Source organism: Phasianus colchicus, chromosome 6, assembly GCF_987193195.1.
Source record: "Phasianus colchicus chromosome 6, bPhaCol1.hap1.1, whole genome shotgun sequence".
Taxonomy (NCBI): domain Eukaryota; kingdom Metazoa; phylum Chordata; class Aves; order Galliformes; family Phasianidae; genus Phasianus; species Phasianus colchicus.
The window spans coordinates 51,210,123-51,228,482 of NC_143441.1; the positions used below are offsets into that span (position 1 = coordinate 51,210,123).

Here is an 18,360-nt window from a genome sequence, read left to right on the forward strand (position 1 = left end):
AGGCTCCTATTACTCTTTTAGCCCATCACATTTATTTATGGCTACAAAATCCCTGTTTTCTCTGCAGTGTCTGCCTTGGAAGGAAGAAAACACAGGCTGTTTATAAGTGTGCATACCCCTGCCTTCTGTTATTACCCTGAATACACACAGCCAAGGTTTTGGCCCTTGCATAACCTGCTCAAATGGTAAAAAAAAAGAAAAATGAAAGCAGGCAGGAGGAAATGCTCAGCCTTCCCCAGGCAATGGGTTGGGTTGGTGTGATGGGAACCACGCAGTCCCCAGAGCCTAGAGCAAGAGCAGATGATGTCCAGCTTTTCTGCAGCATGGATGCTCCAAGGAGACATCCACCAGAAGAGATTACTGCGTGTATAAATAACTTTGCAAAGGGTCTGGAGAGGCTGTGTGACCCGTGGGACTGGAACTGTGCTGAGCTGCCTTTTATCTTGAAGCCACTGCCTACACTCCTGCAGAGTCTGGAAGTTGCTCTCAGCTGGTTATTTTTAAATAACTAATAATACTGCTCCACAGCTCCATCCTGCACCAGCTGGAGCTGCTGGAGGTCTCGCCCCAGCCTGTGGTGGGAAGGAGATGCTGGCGGCCGTCCCTCAGGTCTGGTGGGTCTCACGGTCCTGTAAAGGCAGGTGTAAAAGGTGTTGGGAGTTGGATGGGAGAAAGGAGGTGACAGCCAGGTGACACACTGTGCTGTTCCCAGATGTGAAGGATCATGCAGGGCTGAGGATTTTATCCTTCTTGGTCTGGTCTCAATGGGAGATGTCCAGGAATTCTGGGAGGAGATCCAGCAGCAGATCTGGCTGGATCTGGAACCAGCTCCATATCCCTCCAGCTCCTTTGGCAGTGCAAGCTTTGTAGGCGTGCTAAGCACTGAAGCATGCAGGCAGGATCATTTTGCCCAGAAAGGTTCTGGATGCCCCATCCCAGGAGGCATTCAAGGCCAGGCTGGATGTGGCTCTGGGCAGCCTGGTCTGGTGGCTGGTGATCCTGCCTATGGCAGGGGGGTTGAAACTAGATGATCTTTGAGATCCTTTTTAACCCAGGCCATGACTATTGAATCTCTTTAGAAGCTTATTCCCTCCCCAGGTCCCTCCCCAGAGCTGTTCTTTTGAGTGTGACAGCCATCCCTCAAGGGTGTGTTCACCTCTACTTCTGACTTCCCTGAATACGAGGCTTTTTCCACCTTCCTATCAGTAGCTACCACTTCTGAACAATGAATTAGCTTATCATTGCATAAGGGTAATTAGTTTGTAATTTAAAGTTACCACAATACATGTAGATCTGTGGACACAGTGGTTTGGCTGAAGTGCTCTGCCAACATGGAGAGGTGCAGAAGATGCTTAGTGGGCATAGTGCTGATGGGTTGATGGTTGGACTCAATGATCTTTTAGGTCTTTATGATTTTGTGTTGCTGCTGCTTGCCTGAGATGCTCCAGTGAGCAGGAATTGCCACCCCACATCCCCCTGGGCTCTTCGGAATATCCAGCTTAGTCAGAACCCTCTTGGGATGAAGGTTCCTGATAAATCAAATGTTCCATGTTATCAAAATGTGTGTCCTCCCATGTTTTTACCCCTCAAAGGCTGGATCTGATCCTTTCTGCTGTTTTCCTCTCCTGGGGAGGTTTTCTGCCTCAGCTCCCCACTTTGACCCCACAGCTACCTGGAGCTCTGACCCCACTGGTAACAATAAGGGTCCCTGTGGATGGAGCAGGGATGAGAGATGCCCCCAGGAAACAGGGGCTCTTCTCCACTTGCCTTAGGCTTCATGTACATTCCCACACTTATTAATTCTTTTTCCTTCCACAAAGAGACCAAAAAGCCCTAAAATGTACCCAAAAACCCTTCTCCAGCTGTCCCTATCCATGAACAGGGGAAGCAGCAAGGCAGGACCTTCAGATCACTTCTCACTACAGAGCCTTGCCTCTTTTTATTCTTTTTTTCCCCAGCTCTCTACCCAAGGAGCTTTTGCCAAAATGCGTTTTCCACATGTTCCCTATTAGTCATGCTCTCTGTCTTACAAATCTGTTACCAGCACCGCTAGCCGATGCTATTAATTTACTTTCAGTCCACTCAAGAGCTCGGCAGCAAAATTCCAGGCACCGTTCCTAAAACCAGACCCGGCGGTTTGTTTGGATTTAAAAACCGATGCCTCCTTCCTGCCCAGTATATATAGCACCTTCTCCCAAAGCTTGGGGACACCCAGCAAGGAGAGGGGCTGGGGTGGGAGCTGGGCTGCCCCAGAGGCGGGGTCTGCAGAGCCTTAAATCCTGCCCCAGAGCTCGGCGTCCCAGCGGAGCATGGCGTGAGCACGGCAGGACTTTATCTAGGGCAAGGCGCAGGAATGCTGGTGGAGGAGGGCAAGCAGCACCATGTCTCCGTGAGTACATTTTCCATTGTTTTCCCTTTGGTTTAAACAACTGGGTGGGAAGTGAGTAGAAAGGAAGGACGTCAGGCTAGCTAGATCTATATACTTTTTTCCTATTTTTCTTTTTTTTTCTTCTCATTCTGCTTCTTTTAGACTCAAGTTTTAAAATTTTTCCCAGTCCCAACAGCTGCATCTGCAATTGCACAGAGGGGATTTTGGTGGTAAGAAAGTGGAACCAAGAGTTAATTGCTGGCTCTGTGGGATTTCCACTATTTTAAGGCTGAGCCGAAGGCACTCGAATTGCCGCTGTCGCATTGAGAGATCCCAACTTCTATTTGTAGCTGTCTGGAAGTGAAACGTGTGCCCGGTGCCAGTCAGCCTGATGTGTGCAGCTGGAATGAATGGATTCCAAGCTGCAGGGACGCTGGGTCCCTCTTGGGATCTCTCTGCACGTAATTGAGCCACACAAACCCCCCTGACCCCATCCATTCCGTGCTGCAGCCCCACACAGTCCTTGTCCCAGTGGGCTGATCATAGGAGGATTCTTCCCTTGTCTCCTTCAGCTGCTGTTGTGTGAGTGGGTACGGGGGAGCACAACGCAGTCATTGAGGTGCAGTCATGCCCAGAGGCACAGCAGGGTCCCAGCAGTGCAGGAGCAGCTGGGGGCTGTTTTCTGCACATGTTGCTGCCTGTCCAGATGTGCACAGCAGGCTGAGCACAGGCTGTGGCTGGTAGTTGGTATTCACAGATTGTGTTCTCCAAGCAGTGGCCTTCTGGTTGTTCTGTTAGTTTGTGATTTCTCTCCCTGATGCGGGGGATCATGAAGGGTTTAAGCCAATGTTGCCAGGTGCTCCAGTCTGAAATGTGCTTCCTGGAGGAATCAGTGTGTGCTAACAAATGTTAAGTCAGAACTTGAATATTTGCTCCAAAAGCCGTCATTGCCTTTGTCAAGTCCTCAGTGCCCCACCAAAACTGCTGCTGGGAGGTAACTCTGACCTGTGGGAACTGTGTAATGGAATCACAGAATCACAGAATTTGGGTTGGAAAGGACCTTAAAGCCCATCCAGTTCCAGCCCCTGCCACGGGCAAGAACATCTCTCACCAGGCCAGGTTGCCCCAAAACCCCATCCAACCTTGCCTTGAGTGCCTCCGGAAGGACGTCCACAGCTCCTCTGGGCAGCACTGCCAGTGCCTCACCACCCTCATTGTGAAGAATTTTTTCCTACTATCTAACCTAAACTTACCATCTTTAATTTAAAGCCATTATCTCCTGTCCTGTCACTACGCTCCCTGACAAAGAATAAGCTTAATGTGGAGCTTGCAGCTGATTGTGGGTGCTGATGGGTGGCACAAGAGACCACCAGGCTGGGTCAACTACCCAAGCTCCAACCCTGCCCTGGCTGCACAGATGTTCCAGGGATGGATGTGCCATATCCCACAAAGGGCAATCAGCACCCCAGTGCCTTCTCTTGCCACCCCTACCTGCTGGGTCTTGGCTGAGGGCCGGCGTGAATCCTGCAAGTTGTATAATGCTCCATTCTGCTCATGACTGAATAGGCACACAAAGCAAAGGAAGGACTGGGATGCTTTGAAGGGGGACTACTGAGTCTAAAAGAAGCCAAAGGCATTCACAAGGGGTGATGTCCCATCCCTAAATAGTTGTAGAATCACAGAATCATTTGAGTTGGAAGAGATCCTTAAAGGCCATCTGGTCCATCTCCCCTGCACTGAACTGGGAAACCCACAGCTCCACCAGGTGCTCAGAGACCCATCCCCTGACCTTGGGTGTCTCCAGCGATGGGTCCCCCACCAAATCTGTGTGCAACCTGTGCCAGTGCTTCACCATCCTTATTGTAAAAAATCTTTATCCTTATATTCAGTCTAAAATTAAATAATGCAATACTAAACCAAATTTCTCCAATAAATAAAGAATAGCACTGTTAGGATCACTTTCCACATTATTCTGTGGTTGAACCACTGTGTCTGCAACAGTATTTCTTTACTGACTGTTGGGTCCAAGGCATCATTTCTGAGGCAGGAGATGGAGATTCTTGTTCATGTAGCATGGAGAACTTCAGCAGGTGACTTGAGGGGAGACAGGAGACCTTCTCACCTCTTCTCCCAGCTGGGGCATGTTGCTTCCTTACTCCTTGCCTCAGTTTCCCCAGCTGCAGGACAGGAACATTCCTCAGCACCATCTGCAGAGTGCTCCCACAGTCCCCCTCTGGTGTGTGAAGACTCGGAAGTTTGGGTTCGCAGAGGATTTGTTTGATCTAGAAATAGCAGGGTTAGAAAATTCCATCTGCTGGCTCTCGGGAGCCCTCGACAGTGGAAGAATTTGGCTGCATCTTGAGCCTTGGGCCGTATCATTACCTCCCAGGGCAGCAGCAAGGCAAGCGCTTAGCAAACCAGAGCTGCTTGGCGCCCATCCTAAGAAGCAGCAGGAACAAAATAACATTCCAGGAAAGCAAAATGTGGAGAACAGAGCAAATCATGTTGCATTTCTTGTTCCTGTGCTCATGGTTGTTCACACTCCAGGCCCAGTCCATGGGGTCAGAGCCTCCAGTGCAAACCTTGGGGTGTGATTTGGTGTCTCCATGTAAAAGTGCTGCAAAACTGAGCTGAGACCAGACTCTTGTCTGGTGTCATGCCAATGTCTTGTGGCATGATTCGTCCTCCTTGAATTTTACCTCTGTAAATGAGAGGGCTGTGGGGCAGCACAGGGATTTAGGTAGGTTTGCTGTAGGTTGGGCTCTCAATGAAGGTTACGAGCCTGGTGCAGAGGAGGGATGCAGGTTTGCAGAAAGGATGAGCCCATTCTCTGCTACTCAAGGGTAAGGGCCCATCGTCCCCCAGCATGATGCCCTTCGTGTCCGGGTGCTTTCCCCATTGCTCTCAGCCCTAGGTGTCTGCCAGCCCAGGCAGTACAATTATATACAATTACCACCTGCCTTTAATGATGCCTGGAGGGCTGAGGAACTCCAATGATGCCAGGGAGCTCAGGCTGAGACCTCACTGCAAGGCAAGCTGAGCACAAAATGGTTCCTCTTCCTCTCCAGCTGTCCAGGTCTTCTAATAAATGCATGGTTTTCTCCGAAAGCTTTTGAAGGTTTATTTATAAAAGAGTCTGCATTTGATTTAAGCATTTGTTTTGCTTTGTTTTTCAAGAGGGACTTAAAAGGGACATCAGCCTGTAAATATAAATATTCCCATTCTTTTTTTGATTATTTGCATTTTTCTAGGTTCAGTAATGAAAGATATTTCAGCATCCCCTGTTCCCGCATTCAGCCCAGATGCCTGAGCCCATGGCATGTGAGCAAGCAGCTAGCACAAGTTGAGCACCTTTCTGTGTGCCTAGGTGGCTTCCATGGTGTATTGTATTCATTATTAGTTACCCAAGAACTTCCCATCTTGAAACAGGCAACAAATGTGTTGTTGGGATGTTAACTTACAGCTATGTGTTTTTTTTTCCCCCTTCTTCCTGCAGGTTATAACTGAGTAGCCCTTATGACCAACATGAGCTGGAGCTTTCTCACCCGCCTGCTAGAAGAGATCCACAACCACTCCACTTTCGTGGGGAAGGTCTGGCTCACCGTGCTCATCGTCTTCCGCATCGTCCTGACGGCGGTCGGTGGAGAATCCATCTACTCTGATGAGCAAAGCAAGTTCACTTGCAACACCAAGCAGCCTGGCTGTGACAACGTCTGTTACGATGCCTTCGCCCCGCTGTCACACGTTAGGTTTTGGGTCTTCCAGATCATCATGATATCCACACCTTCAGTCATGTACCTGGGCTACGCCATCCACCGAATCGCCCGGTCAGCGGAGGAGGAGAAGAAGTTCAAGGGCTTCAAGAAGAAGAAGCAGTTTGCTTTGAACTGGCAGGCGGTGCGCAACATGGAGGATGCGATGGAGGCGGATGAAGAGGAGCCCATGATCTCTGACGACACAGCAGAAAATGAGAAAGCCAAAGCTAAGCCCAAGAGCAAAGAGCAGCAAAAGCACGATGGAAGGAGGCGAATTCAGCAGGAAGGACTGATGAAAATCTACGTCTTCCAGCTGCTTACCAGAGCTTCGTTTGAAGTTTGTTTTTTGATAGGGCAGTATTTGCTTTATGGTTTTGAGGTAGAAGCTTATTTTGTCTGCAACAGACTGCCTTGTCCTCACACGGTGGACTGCTTTGTGTCCCGGCCAACAGAGAAGACAATCTTTTTGCTGGTTATGTATGTGGTGAGCTGTCTGTGCTTGCTGCTGAACATGTGTGAGATGTTCCATCTGGGCTTCGGGACCATCCGAGATGCCATCCGCAACCGGAAAATCAACAGCTTCAGGCAGCCCCCCTACAACTACGCCTACCCCAAAAACATCTCCTGCCCCCCCGAGTACAACCTGGTGGTGAAATCGGAGAAGTCCACCAAGATCCCCAACAGCCTGATGGCTCACGAGCAGAACTTGGCTAACGTTGCGCAGGAGCAGCAGTGCACCAGCCCAGATGAGAACATCCCAGCGGACTTGTCCACCCTCCACAAACACCTGCGAGTGGCCCAGGAGCAGCTGGACATAGCATTTCAGAGCTATGGCAGCAGCCAGGGCAACGCGCAGCCCTCCCGGACCAGCAGCCCTGCCTCGGGTGGCACAGTGGTAGAGCAAAATAGGGCTAACACCGCCCAGGAGAAGCAAAGCACTAAGCCCAAAGCGTCCTTGGAGAAAGGCAGCTCCAGCAGTAAGGATGGAAAGACGTCTGTGTGGATATAGCTTGTCTGGCAGCAGAGAGGGCAGTGTAAATGGGGTTTTATTTTGGGTTCTGGTTTTCAGTATGTCAGTTTATTTCACAGGGCACAGACACATTTTTTCTGTGGAAGTCAAGAGAGAAAAGGAATTTCAGACCAATTTAGTACTGTCTTCCGGTGCATTAACAAAAGACATTTCCTTCCTCTTTCCAACACGTTCTCCAGCCGGGAACCTCCAGTGAGTGACGGCGACTGCTGCATCCCGCCGAGGCTGGACAGCCCGCTGTGATGGAAGCAGAGAGCAGCTTCCACACACAGAGCTGCAGTCAGACGGCCTTTAATTACTAAATATCCTTAATCAAAATTAATTTCCGATTCCATGATTAGAAAGGAAAGTGACTGATATGTCGATGAACTTTCACGGCACGCTCCCAGCTAACGTCTCGCCGGAATTTTTCAGCGCACAGCAGGCAGCACTGGAAGCGAAGGCAGCAGAGGTGCACGTATAGCACAGCACTGATGGTTTTCGTCTTTTATTCTGTGCAGAAACAAAAAGCAAATACGGCCAAACACTCCGCAGTGTGAGTTGGCAGTGACATTGCTGCTCGTACTGGTGCCTGTGTAGCGCTTGCTACAGATGGGAATCACTGCAGTTACAGTGTTTTTAACAAACTGCTGCTTCACATCATCAGAAAGTGCCTTTTTGCAACCAGGAAAACAAAGTCATAAAGGGTGTTGACTTCTTCATGTGCTAAATTTGAGTAAAGATGGGAAGATCAGTGTTGGCAGATTTGTTTTTCTGTTTAATCAGACTGTTATACATAGTGGCAGACAGCAGACCTATGCATAGCGCGTATACGATGCGTGTGTGTGTACACGTCAGTATATATATGGACACATGAACATGTGTGTGTGAATATAGATACATAGATATATATATATAAATGTGATATCAACCCTCTGGTAATTTTACAGCCTTCCACTTTCCCTGGGAAAACTTGCTGGATCCAGAAGGAGTGTCAGTGGGAAACGGGCAGGTTTCCATACACTTGCTAGGGAGCTCAGCAGAAGACCTGGGGGACAGGACCCAGGGCAGCAGCAAGAAGGTTGCCCCTGATGTATGGAGAGATTTTGTTGGCTTTGCTTGGTTTTAAGGCAGTCTCCTTGCAGTTGCAGAGCTCCAAGGCTCCTGCTGGTGCTGGATGTGCTTTGGTGGGTGGTTTCATCCTGGAGCTGAGGCGTTCTTGAGATGCTTGTGGTGATTCACCACCATGGAAGCAAAGTAGGCAGAGCCTTCCAGATCAAACTTTACAAGGAAGAATTAAATCCTTACAGAACACAACATCATTCCTGTGCTGAGCTGCTCCCTTACAGCCATGCCAGCACACACAAGCCCTCATGCCACTATTCCTTTCATGTTACTTCTTGATAGGCTTACTCATGACCCTTAGATCAGTCTTTGGAAGCCTTGAGGCTATCTGTTCTCCCCAGCCATTACGAAAGCTGTGCACTGCCCCCGGAGAACAGCACAGGTAGCAAATAGTAGGTTTTAAAAGATGCAAATAAATGTTCTATGAGGTATCCAGCTGCAAATATTTGGTATGGCTTTGAGTAACAGTCTGGAGACAGCTCCAGGCTTGTTCCCGATCCCGCAGGAGGCACTGCCTGGAGCGCTGCCTGCTCTTGCTGCTGGAGTTGTTCTCTTTGGATAAAGGCAACTGCATCCCACAGGAGGCTCAGTGCATCATGCAGCAGCACTGGTCTGTAGCAGCACACACACATCGCGTGCAGGGATGCTTTGTAATGTGAATTTTCCATGAAAGGCTCAAAAAATTCACAGCATGGTGATAGGACAAACATATCTGCCCACGCTGCTCCTTGTTCTACATATGGGTACCCACCCACTCAGGCAATGCAGGGAGACTGGGTGCTGCTGGCAGTGCTATCGTGAAGGAACAGACAGCCCAGGGCTTATTCCCTTGAAGATTTGGGGTGTTTGAAGACTCTTATCTCCTTTAGCTCTGCTGCAAGCCAAGAAACCCTACTTTCACCAGCCTGTCATTTCCATGCCATGGATCCAGCATGCCAAGAGGGATGGGCAGGCAGTCCTGCAGCAGATTTGCAGCCTCCTCCAGGCTGGTGTCACCAGCACATTTAATACGCACACACTGTTTTCCATAGTGGGAGTCAATAATTGCAGTATTGATGAGCACTAGAGCCGGGGCAGACACTTGGGTGTTCGATACTAGCCCTTCATCAGGCAGGATAACTGCTCACTCTGCCGTCCTCCCAGCCAGCCCTGCTCATCTGTAGGGCTTGAAAACTTTCTTGCATAAAATGCTTTGCAAATGAGGGCTGATCTCACTTTCCCATTTTTTTTTTTTCCAACCTTTTTGACAGGGACTGAAGCACAAGGGCACGCTGCTGGCAGGACTACTTGATGCCAGAATCTTGTGGTGGGCTGCCAGGCTCCCATACACTCATTATACCAAGAAGAAGCCACCCTGTTCCTCCAGCCACCAGCATGAGTCAGATAGCCCTATAAATATGGAGGTTTATTATTATAATTAGATATATCGAATTGCTCACTTCCCCTTTTCTTCCACTGCTTGCCCTTTGGAGCTCTTAGGATGTTGTGTGCTCCACTGAGTCACCTCCACCACCAAGGCATCGATGTCTCCGCAGCAGTGACCTCTTCCAGAGCAGGAAGGGAAATCCCGTCTTTACTGTGTCTGTTAAGGCAGGAAAAGGATAGGAAGGTAAAGTATGCATAACCACAAGCAAAAGCCCTACCACAAACCAAATCGGCGGCTTGAGGAATTTCAAGCAGATGACAGGCAGCATCGGCCTTGGAAGAAATGCCAGTAGTATAATTAATGCTTTGCTTTCTTTTCTGCAGGTTAGTCATTTCGTTCACACTCCAGACGGGTTTAGCTCTGTAGCTGAACTAATCATAAATGTTGATTCTCTCGCTAAGCTTTGCTGGATAAAGTGCCCGCCCTTGCATTTCTGTTCTTACCATTCAGGGCCAGGAATGTCCCATGTAAAAGCCAGATTACCTTGTTGCTTGCATTGCATTCCACTGGAAAATACTTGAACTTAACTCAAGGCCATAACCAGTCTGTGCTGTTATGAAGTTTCTGGGATATTTTTTTTTTCGTTTTTTATGTACTAACTGTATTTGTACTAGAAAATTTTTGAGTATGAGGTTGAATCTCTCTAAGTATTTCTCAGTGTAAATGTTCCATCTGGACTGTAGTTAGGTTAAGCATTGGTCAAAAGAGAATGAAACATTAGCCCGACTCTTCAACCGGCTATTCCACGTCCATTACTAATAAAATGGAATAAAACTTACATTTTGTTACAGTGTGCAAAGTGTGTGATGTTTCCGTGAGAAGGAGGACGAGTGTTGATGAAAAGAAATTCTTCCCCATCTATTGTTTGCCTGCTTTGGCCATATAAGACCTCTATTTTCCCACATACAGCTATAAATCACTGCAAAATATTTTTGCCTTAAGAAGTAGTTGACCTTCTGGTTGTTTGGGATGTGTTGTCTCCCTGATGAATCACTGCCTGCAATTCCTTCAGGCATGGAGCTGAAGCTGCCTAGGAAAGCCTGTGCTCTGAAAAGTGAAAAAACTTTGCTGAGTCCGGGAGAAGTTACGGCTGCAGCAGAGTAAACTATGGGACAGCCCTTTGAGAAAACCTGCCTTGCAAGAGAATCACAGAAACACAGAATCATTCAGGTTGGAAAAGACCCCTGACATCCCCAAGTCCAACAGCAACCCATCTGCACCACGCCCACTGCCTGTGTCTCTCAGTGCCACATCTCCATCATTCTTAACACCTCGGTTTTCTTAAAGACCTCAGTTTCTACTCCTGCCATGAACGGACAGGCACATTCACTCACCACCTCTGTCCAAAGAGGCTTCTGCAAGCCTCTGGGTGATTTCCCTCCATTCCTCTGGCAGTTGCTGTGTCTCCAGGATTCCACTGGCTCCTACCAAGAGGCAGAGAATAACGGGACTCTGCTGGGAGTCCAGGGGGAAGGTCCACAGCCATGAGTGCCTCAGTGCTACAGAAACCAAATGAAAAAAAAATTGCTAATTAACAAGGTGTCCTTAAACGAGCAAGTTCTGGGAAATAGGGGGAATTCATCCTTGCTGTTGGGTGCTGGGTTGATGTCAAAGTGAAGCACACTTTGATGACTGAACTTAGCGGTGCTGCTGTGGCACTGACCCCTGCAGCCTTCATCTCATGTGAAGTTGTCAGGGGAGGGTCTAGTGGGGATGAAAGAAAGGTTCTTCCCCTGGAACAGGCTGCCTAGGGCAGTGGAGCATTTAATGCACAGGTCAGGGGTTGAACAACTGTAGATCATGAGAGTTTGTGGATGACAACTTGTGCACCCCAGAGAAAGGCAGAAGAAAGTAAGCTAAGCTGTTTCTGAGGCTTGGATGTTCCCAAGGAGGTTTAGGGGGATGTCCCTCTGTTCTTGTAGGCCGCACCTCCAGTGCTGTGCTCAGGTATGGGCCCCCTGCTATGGGAAAGACATTGGAGCATGTCCAGAGAAGGGCAGCGAAGCTGTGAAGGGTCTGCAGCACAAGGCTAATGGGGAGTGGCTGAGGAAACTGGACTGTTCAGTTTGGAGGAGGCTACAACCTGAAAGCAGTTGGTAGCATGGTGGAAGTCTGTCTCTGAACCCAGGTAACAGTGATAGTAAAAGAGGGGTTTTGTCAGGGGACGTTCAGGTTGGATATTAGGGACAATTTATTCTCTGAAAGAGTAATAATGCATTGGCACAGGCTGCCCAGGGAGGTGGAGGGGTCAGCATCCCTAGAGGTGTTCCAGAACCATGGAGATGTGGCACTGAGGGATGTGGTCAGCGGGGATGGTGGGGGTGGGATGGGGCTGGACTTGGGGATCTCAGAGGTCTTTTCCAACCGGAATGATTCTAGGTCCTCTTTGGGACAGGGCTTGGTCAGGAGCATTGCATTTTGTCACCCTGCCACCAACGCTGCACTGAGAGCTTTGAGTGCAGAGGAACGATGGATTTTCCCCACCTGCTCCACTCTCAGACCCTAGCTGCAGTGCTGCGATGGACTCAGGGACATGGAGAATTAAAACAAAAGCTTCCAGCTTCTTTTCCATTTTCACTTTTTTTTTTTTTTTTTTCCTCTTGCCACTCCCACCAGCAGCCACCCCACGCCTAACGCACGGACCCTCACGGCCCTGCTGTGGGGGCGTGGCCAGCCGGAAGGGGCGTGGTCAAGCAGAGGAGGGCGTGCTCTGCTCCCCAGCGCTCCTCCCCGCCGCGAGGTGGCGCCGACACACACAAGATGGCGGCAGAGGCGGCAGGAGCCGACGGGCGCCCCTGACAACCAGCCGCCATGTTGGTGAGGGCGGCGGCCGGCCTGCTCGGGCTGCGGCGGCTGTGGGGGCGCGGTGGGAGCGCGGACGGGGCCTGGCGTTGTTTCCCGCTGGGCCGGGCGCTGCTGAGCGTGCGGGGCGCCGAGGCGGCCGTTTTCCTGCAGGGGCTGCTCACCAACGACGTCACGCGGTTGGTTGCGGCCGGGGAGGGCCCCGCAGGGCCGCCGCGCGCGCTGTACGCGCATGCGCTCAACGTGCAGGGCCGCTGCCTGTACGACATCATCGTGTACAGGTGAGAGCGGGGGGAGGAGCTGGGCGAGAGCATTGCCGGGCCGGGGGGTGGAGGGGCAGGTAGTAGTGCCACCTTACAGCCACTGGGTTGGAGTTGGGATCTTAGTGTTCTTATCCAACCTTTAAGGTTCTATGAGTGTTTTATTATTGGGTGCTGAGTGCTGCCCCTGGCATTTGCCGTATCTATGGATTCGGACCAGGATTGAGATAATAGAGCCTGTTTGAATCATAGAATCGTTTGAGTTGGAAGGGATCTCTGAAGGCCATCAGGTCCCAGACACCCACAGCTCCATCAGTTCTCACAGCCCCATCCCCTGAGCGTGGGTGTCTGCAGGGATGGGGCACCATGGCCTCTCTGGGCAGCCTGTGCTGGTTCTTCAGCACTCTTACTATAAAAAACCTTTCTTTGTATCCAGCTGAAGTCTCCCTTCTTTTATTGTACTTCCTCTGTTGGGGGTTTGGCTTTCCTGACTTTGTAGGTGTTGCTTTTTTTAGGCTTCATGAGAGTCAAGAAGAAGAGCCACACATCCTGCTGGAGTGTGACAGCAGCGTGCTGGACGCCGTACAGAAACATCTGAAGCTGTACAAGATCCGGAGGAAAGTCAGCATCAGCCCTCGCCTGGACCTCTCATTGTGGGCTGTCGTCCCTGGGGAGCAGGCCGGGGACATCAGCAGCTCCCTCGCACAATATGCAGAGCGGGCTCTGGTTTTAACTCCTGACCCCAGGGCAGAAGTCATGGGCTGGAGACTGATTATAAAGGCGGGAGCAAATCTACCAGAGATTATCCCTGGAAGTCGTATTGAAAACATTCAGGATTACCACAGGCACAGGTATAAACAAGGTAAAGCCACGTCCTGTTTGATACTCTGTTGTTGGATTTGGGATAAGTAGATTTATTATCAGGATCTCATGATCAAACTGCATGCTCTGATATCGAGCAGTGGGATAAAAAGCCACAGGGGTGTGTGTTGGTGTGTTTAACTTTGTAATAACTGCAGGAATTGCTTGCTGCTTTGAGGATGCGAGTAATCCAGTGCTAACAGCTCTGCTTGTGACAGAATCAAGAACTATTCATTTGCTAAGAGAGAAATTTCAGTGGTTTGAGTCATTGTGATTATTTTGGAGTGATATACCATTTGTGTTTTCCTTGTTACTAAGGAAAGAGAATGAAACACTGCAGTGTACATTCCTAAAAATGTACTGCTGGATTTGCAGAGTTAACTCAGAGGCCAAGGCGTGTGTGTTTGATTTGAAAAGGAACTCAATCCTGAAGGCCTCTGCAGAGCTCCCATTGATCTTAATGTGTCCGTGCAGACAGGGGATTAAATTCATTAGCAGACTGAAAGAGGATGGTCCTCTGCTAATAAACAGTGATCACGACCTGAGTCCATCTGGTATAGAAAAACAAGCTGTTAATGGGTCAGAGTGGGCTGCAGTGTGGTGGTGTGCTGCCAGGAGTACCAACGCTCATCCTGTGTGACACTGCACAAACCTGGGTCCAGCACTGGTCACAAAAGGAGCACTCTAGCTTTAGCAAGGACACTTGGACAACTTGCTTTCATGAAAATAAGTCTGACTGACATTGAAGCCTACCCGTGGGATACCGGCGAAAACAATTTTTTTTCCGTTGACATTAAATGTTGATGTCTTTGTGTGGGAGTCTGTATCGCTCTGGGTGCTTTGCATTTCCACCAGTATGTCTGTGAAGTGCTATAAGTTTCACAAAATTAGGTTTCAGTGCAGGTTTTTCTAATTACATTTTAAAATAATCTTTGCTAACCCTGAGTGTTTATAGCTAGTGATCTTACTGTAGATAGATAATCTATAGATAGATAATCTATAAACACCTAGACCGGAGTACTGGCAAGATCATGGCTTCGCATTGCTTCTTCTCACCTCTGGCTTTATAACACAGAGGAAGAATACTCCAGAAATCTAAAATGCCAGAGATCTTACTGTATTTCCTCTCTTTCCCTAGGAATTCCTGAAGGTGTGAAAGATCTCCCTCCTGGAGTAGCCCTTCCACTGGAATCCAACCTGGCCTACATGAACGGCGTCAGCTTTACCAAAGGCTGTTACATTGGGCAGGAGCTAACAGCCAGGACCCACCACATGGGCGTCATTCGCAAGCGTTTGGTGCCCGTGCAGTTTTCAGTTCCTCTTCCTCAGGAGAGCATTCCTGAGGGTGCTGAAATCTTGACTGAAACAGGAAAGGCAGCTGGCAAGTTCCGGGCTGGAGGAGATGAACTTGGCATAGCTTTGCTGAGGTTGGCTAATATAAATGGACCACTCTGCCTAAATGTAGCAGGTGATAAAGTGAAGCTCACTGCAAGTATACCTGAGTGGTGGCCAAAAACTGCCAGCAAATAAATGAGGAACCACCACTTGCACATTTGCCTTATTGAGAATATATTTTGTGTGACAGGGTTTGAAAGGTGACTGCCTTCAGCTGTTGTTTGTGGTGTTGATGAAGGTGTATTAGCTGAATTCTGCAAGATGGGCTTAAACTGCAGGAGTGCCAACCAGCACCAAGTTGCTGTTACATGTTGTGGAGAGACCTTTACAGGGCAGGGTACGCAGGAGACAGCCTCGCTTTTATTTAGGGGATGTCAGGTCCTGCTGGGTTTGACTCCTGCTGAGTTTCACCACTGTATGCACTGAAACCTTCTGTTCATGGTAACCCATCTGTGGTATTGTGTTTTTTATAGGAGAGCATGCTGAATTTACCTTCAATAGGATATATTGTTGCTATCTGAACTCAGGCTGAAGTGTTCATTGCAAAATATTTGTTGCATTGAGCTTCTCATTAAACTTGCTGATTGGGTGGGTGTTGTTTCCCAGCGCTGTAACTGCTAATTATGTTCAGGAAGAGGAATACCTTCTGCTTTCGGATCTGCTTTTAATATGTCACCCACAATGAGAAATGTGGAAGACTCACAAATGTCCTCTTCCTGTGCCCTGCTTCAGAGCCAGCAGAGGGAGCGCAGCCAGCAGCAGCCTACATCTGAGCTCCTCTGCCCTTGCTCACCTTGGCCGTGCATGCTTCATTCACTCAGACAACTGTTTCAGAGAGGAAAGTGATATTTTACAGAAATGAAGTGCTTTAGGGCACTCCCAGCAGTGACTATTGTATTGGTGCACTGGTCCTTGGCTGAATAATCTGTTACTATGTTTATCCTACTGTGTTACTGATCAGATTACCAACAACAGTTGTTGTCTTGGCATCTTAGTGATTTGTGTGTGACTGCACAGTTACACAGGAGGAAAGATTCCTGCTGCTGTTTTAGTTACACAGTTGCAAATGAAAGTAATACCCAGGTGAAGGTGTTGTGTCTAGATGCACAAAGCAGTAGGACCGTAAATGGACCCTAATGTGAATTTTCTTGAAGACTTCAGCACGGCGGTAGTCTCTGGAGATGTCAGTGCCACCTTGCTTAGCCTGGTGTTCATGGCAGGATTTTCACTGTATTCATTTCTCTGGCCACTCCTGTTCTGCTGAGAGCGATCTGTACTTTCTCACACAAAACAAACTGTCCCCAGCTGAGGTTTTCTCACCCTCCCGTCCCCCTGTGGGTTTTCAGAACAACCCAAGACTTCGTTGTTTCTTTGCTGCTTTTTATTTTCTCGCTCGTGCTGCTCTTCTGCCTTCCAACTTGTTCCTGCTTCTGCAATCACTGCATCCCTCTCTGCTCCCCAAAGCCAGGCAGGTTCTGTGCTTACAAACCCTCTCAACTTGTGGTAATTTATAGGAGGCCAATTTATTTTTGTATTACAATAAATCCCTTGTGTCCAGTCTGGTAATGGCATGGGTGGTGAGAAGGGGGTGATGAGAGAAAGTGAGCAGGTGACTGAAAAAGCTCTTGTATGTGTATTTGTAATAAAAAACATCCAAAGTGCATTTTGTTACTGTGAAGAGGAATTATCTGTGGAAAAATGCTTTTATTGTTTAAAACTGCTTATGCTTACTGTGAAAGGAATCTGTGAAATATCTCATTAAAAGTTTATTGGATTGGTAATTTAAATGACTGGTCTGAGAGACTAGCTCTTGTTTACCTTGGGGACAAACAACAGATGAGGTTTTAGTGTTGGTTGCTGACCAGAGAGATGTTCTACACTGCACTAACCTGTTCTGATGGGTTTGGGATTTCTAACAAACTCTCTGTGTTGGAAAAATAAAGTGCAGTTCTTCATGCTTTCAGAATCTTCTGAATGTTAGCCTGTGGTGATGCTGCTTTGTCAGAAGCAGCTTTTTCTCTCATCCATCCCCAGCGCAAAGCCTGCCCCAAATGGTGCTATGTCACAATGTACGTGCAGCCTGAATAAGCACAGCATTTATTCTGCTTGGGGAAGCCCTATACCTCATCTCTGGTGTGCACGCATTTCTGAAACATTTGCAAGGCTTTTCCATTGCTAACAACTATTTTGTTGGGGTTTTGTTTGTTTCAGAGTGCAGGTAATAAATAAATATGTATGCCCAAAAAAACCACCCTTGGGTTGGGTTTTGGGTTGGTGTTGGGGGCTTGTAGGCCACTTCTGGAGGTGATGAGGGACATGGAGAGAAGTCTGAGGGGCAGCCCCATCCCTACCAGCCTCATTTTTTAACGAGGTGCTCCATCACTACAGGCTTTGGGCTGAAAGGTCAGCATATCAGCTGCGCTGTGCCAGGTAGCACTCATAGTGGCATCCACGCTCCTTATGGACAAGCAGTGATAAATTTCATTCAGTTGAGGCACAGCTGAATGAAGCATGAAGAAATCAGCTGCTGAATGGAGAAGCTGTCAGGCAGAAGCCAGTCAAAAAGGAGATTAACCACAGCCCTCCCTGTCGGTTGCATGAGCTAAGAGGCTGAAATGGGACTTCTAGCAATAGATTTCAGCAGGAAGAAAGAAACATTGAGAATTAATCACTGAAGTGCCACTGCCTGCATGATCTGGTGTCTTTATAGGAAGGGGTTGCCTCACTGCAGACTGCCCATATTCTTCCCAAACTGCTTGCTCTGAATTGTCTAACCAAACATAGGCTGCAAGAAACGCCACGCAGTGCAGCCCAGGCTGAGAATGGGACACTTTAACTCCAAATTCACTGCTTTTCTTTGCTTTTCTCACCTGCTGCCCCAGTGTGCCCAGTTCAGCTGCATGCATTACCTCAGGGATGAGGTAAACCCACACGGGGTTGTTTGTCTCAGACCAAACACAGCTGAAAAATCTCAGCCAAAAAAAAAAACCAAAAAAACAAACCCACAACAATTTGCTTTTGTAAACGTGTGTAGGGATTTGTTGTTGTGACTTTTAAGAATTGTGGCAGCTTTGTCTGTAAGAAGATTCTGGGCTCTGTGGGTGGAGAGGGGCTCCATGAGTGCCAGGAGGGGACAGCAAGAGAAGGGCTCTTATTTCTGACAAAAAAAAAAATCTCAAAATCATTAAGGTTGGAAAAGACCACTAAGATGATCCAGTCCAAACGTCAGCCCATAAGCTTTGTAAGCACTCAGGTTCCTCCTAACCTCCAAAGCTAAGGGAATCACCTGGTTCTGCTGAAATCAATGGGATACTTTTTTTTTCTCCTTTCAATCGCAACAATTACAACGGTTCACCCTG

The 18,360-nt window shown here is 48.5% G+C and overlaps 2 protein-coding genes and 1 long non-coding RNA gene across 8 annotated transcripts in view; 2 read left to right on the forward strand and 1 right to left on the reverse strand.

Annotated features, from left to right (window-relative positions):
* GJC2 (gap junction protein gamma 2) overlaps positions 1-10,616 on the forward strand; it is a 31,591-nt gene extending 20,975 nt beyond the window's left edge. For 3 of the 4 annotated variants that reach the window (XM_090143255.1, XM_090143254.1, XM_031607805.2), the window contains one exon: positions 5,865-10,616. In XM_090143255.1, the coding sequence (XP_089999381.1) occupies positions 5,885-7,132 (1,248 nt within the window). In that variant the 5' untranslated portion in view covers positions 5,865-5,884 and the 3' untranslated portion in view covers positions 7,133-10,616. Of the gene's footprint in view, positions 1-2,092; positions 2,390-5,864 lie in introns of those variants that run through there. The other variant, XM_031607804.2, reaches the window with a different exon arrangement.
* LOC149917622 (uncharacterized) lies at positions 9,752-12,294 on the reverse strand. The gene is made up of 3 exons (XR_016467944.1): positions 11,018-12,294; positions 10,637-10,730; positions 9,752-9,839 (listed from the first exon to the last, which is right to left on the reverse strand). It is a non-coding gene; the product is annotated as an uncharacterized LOC149917622 (long non-coding RNA).
* Positions 12,295-12,361: 67 nt separating this feature from the next.
* Positions 12,362-16,788, forward strand: IBA57 (iron-sulfur cluster assembly factor IBA57). 3 transcript variants are annotated; one of them, XM_031607770.2, is made up of 3 exons: positions 12,362-12,500; positions 13,261-13,607; positions 14,745-16,788. In XM_031607770.2, the coding sequence occupies exons 2-3, from the start codon at positions 13,502-13,504 to the stop codon at positions 15,134-15,136; spliced, it is 498 nt and encodes a 165-aa protein (XP_031463630.1). In that variant the 5' UTR covers positions 12,362-12,500; positions 13,261-13,501; the 3' UTR covers positions 15,137-16,788. The 3 variants fall into 3 exon arrangements, with proteins under 3 accessions (XP_031463630.1, XP_031463631.2, XP_089999382.1); XM_031607771.2 differs by having other exon boundaries at positions 12,416-12,766; XM_090143256.1 differs by lacking the exon at positions 12,362-12,500 and adding an exon at positions 12,781-12,825.
* Positions 16,789-18,360: the final 1,572 nt, after the last annotated feature.

Excerpts from the sequence above, each read along its gene's own strand:
- IBA57 (XM_031607771.2), top strand. The coding sequence starts at position 12,495 with ATGTTGGTGAGGGCGGCGGCCGGCCTGCTCGGGCTGCGGCGGCTGTGG. Across the intron at positions 12,767-13,260 it reads TACGACATCATCGTGTACAG|GCTTCATGAGAGTCAAGAAG; the intron begins GTGAGAGCGGGG and ends TGCTTTTTTTAG. Across the intron at positions 13,608-14,744 it reads CAGGCACAGGTATAAACAAG|GAATTCCTGAAGGTGTGAAA; the intron begins GTAAAGCCACGT and ends CTCTTTCCCTAG.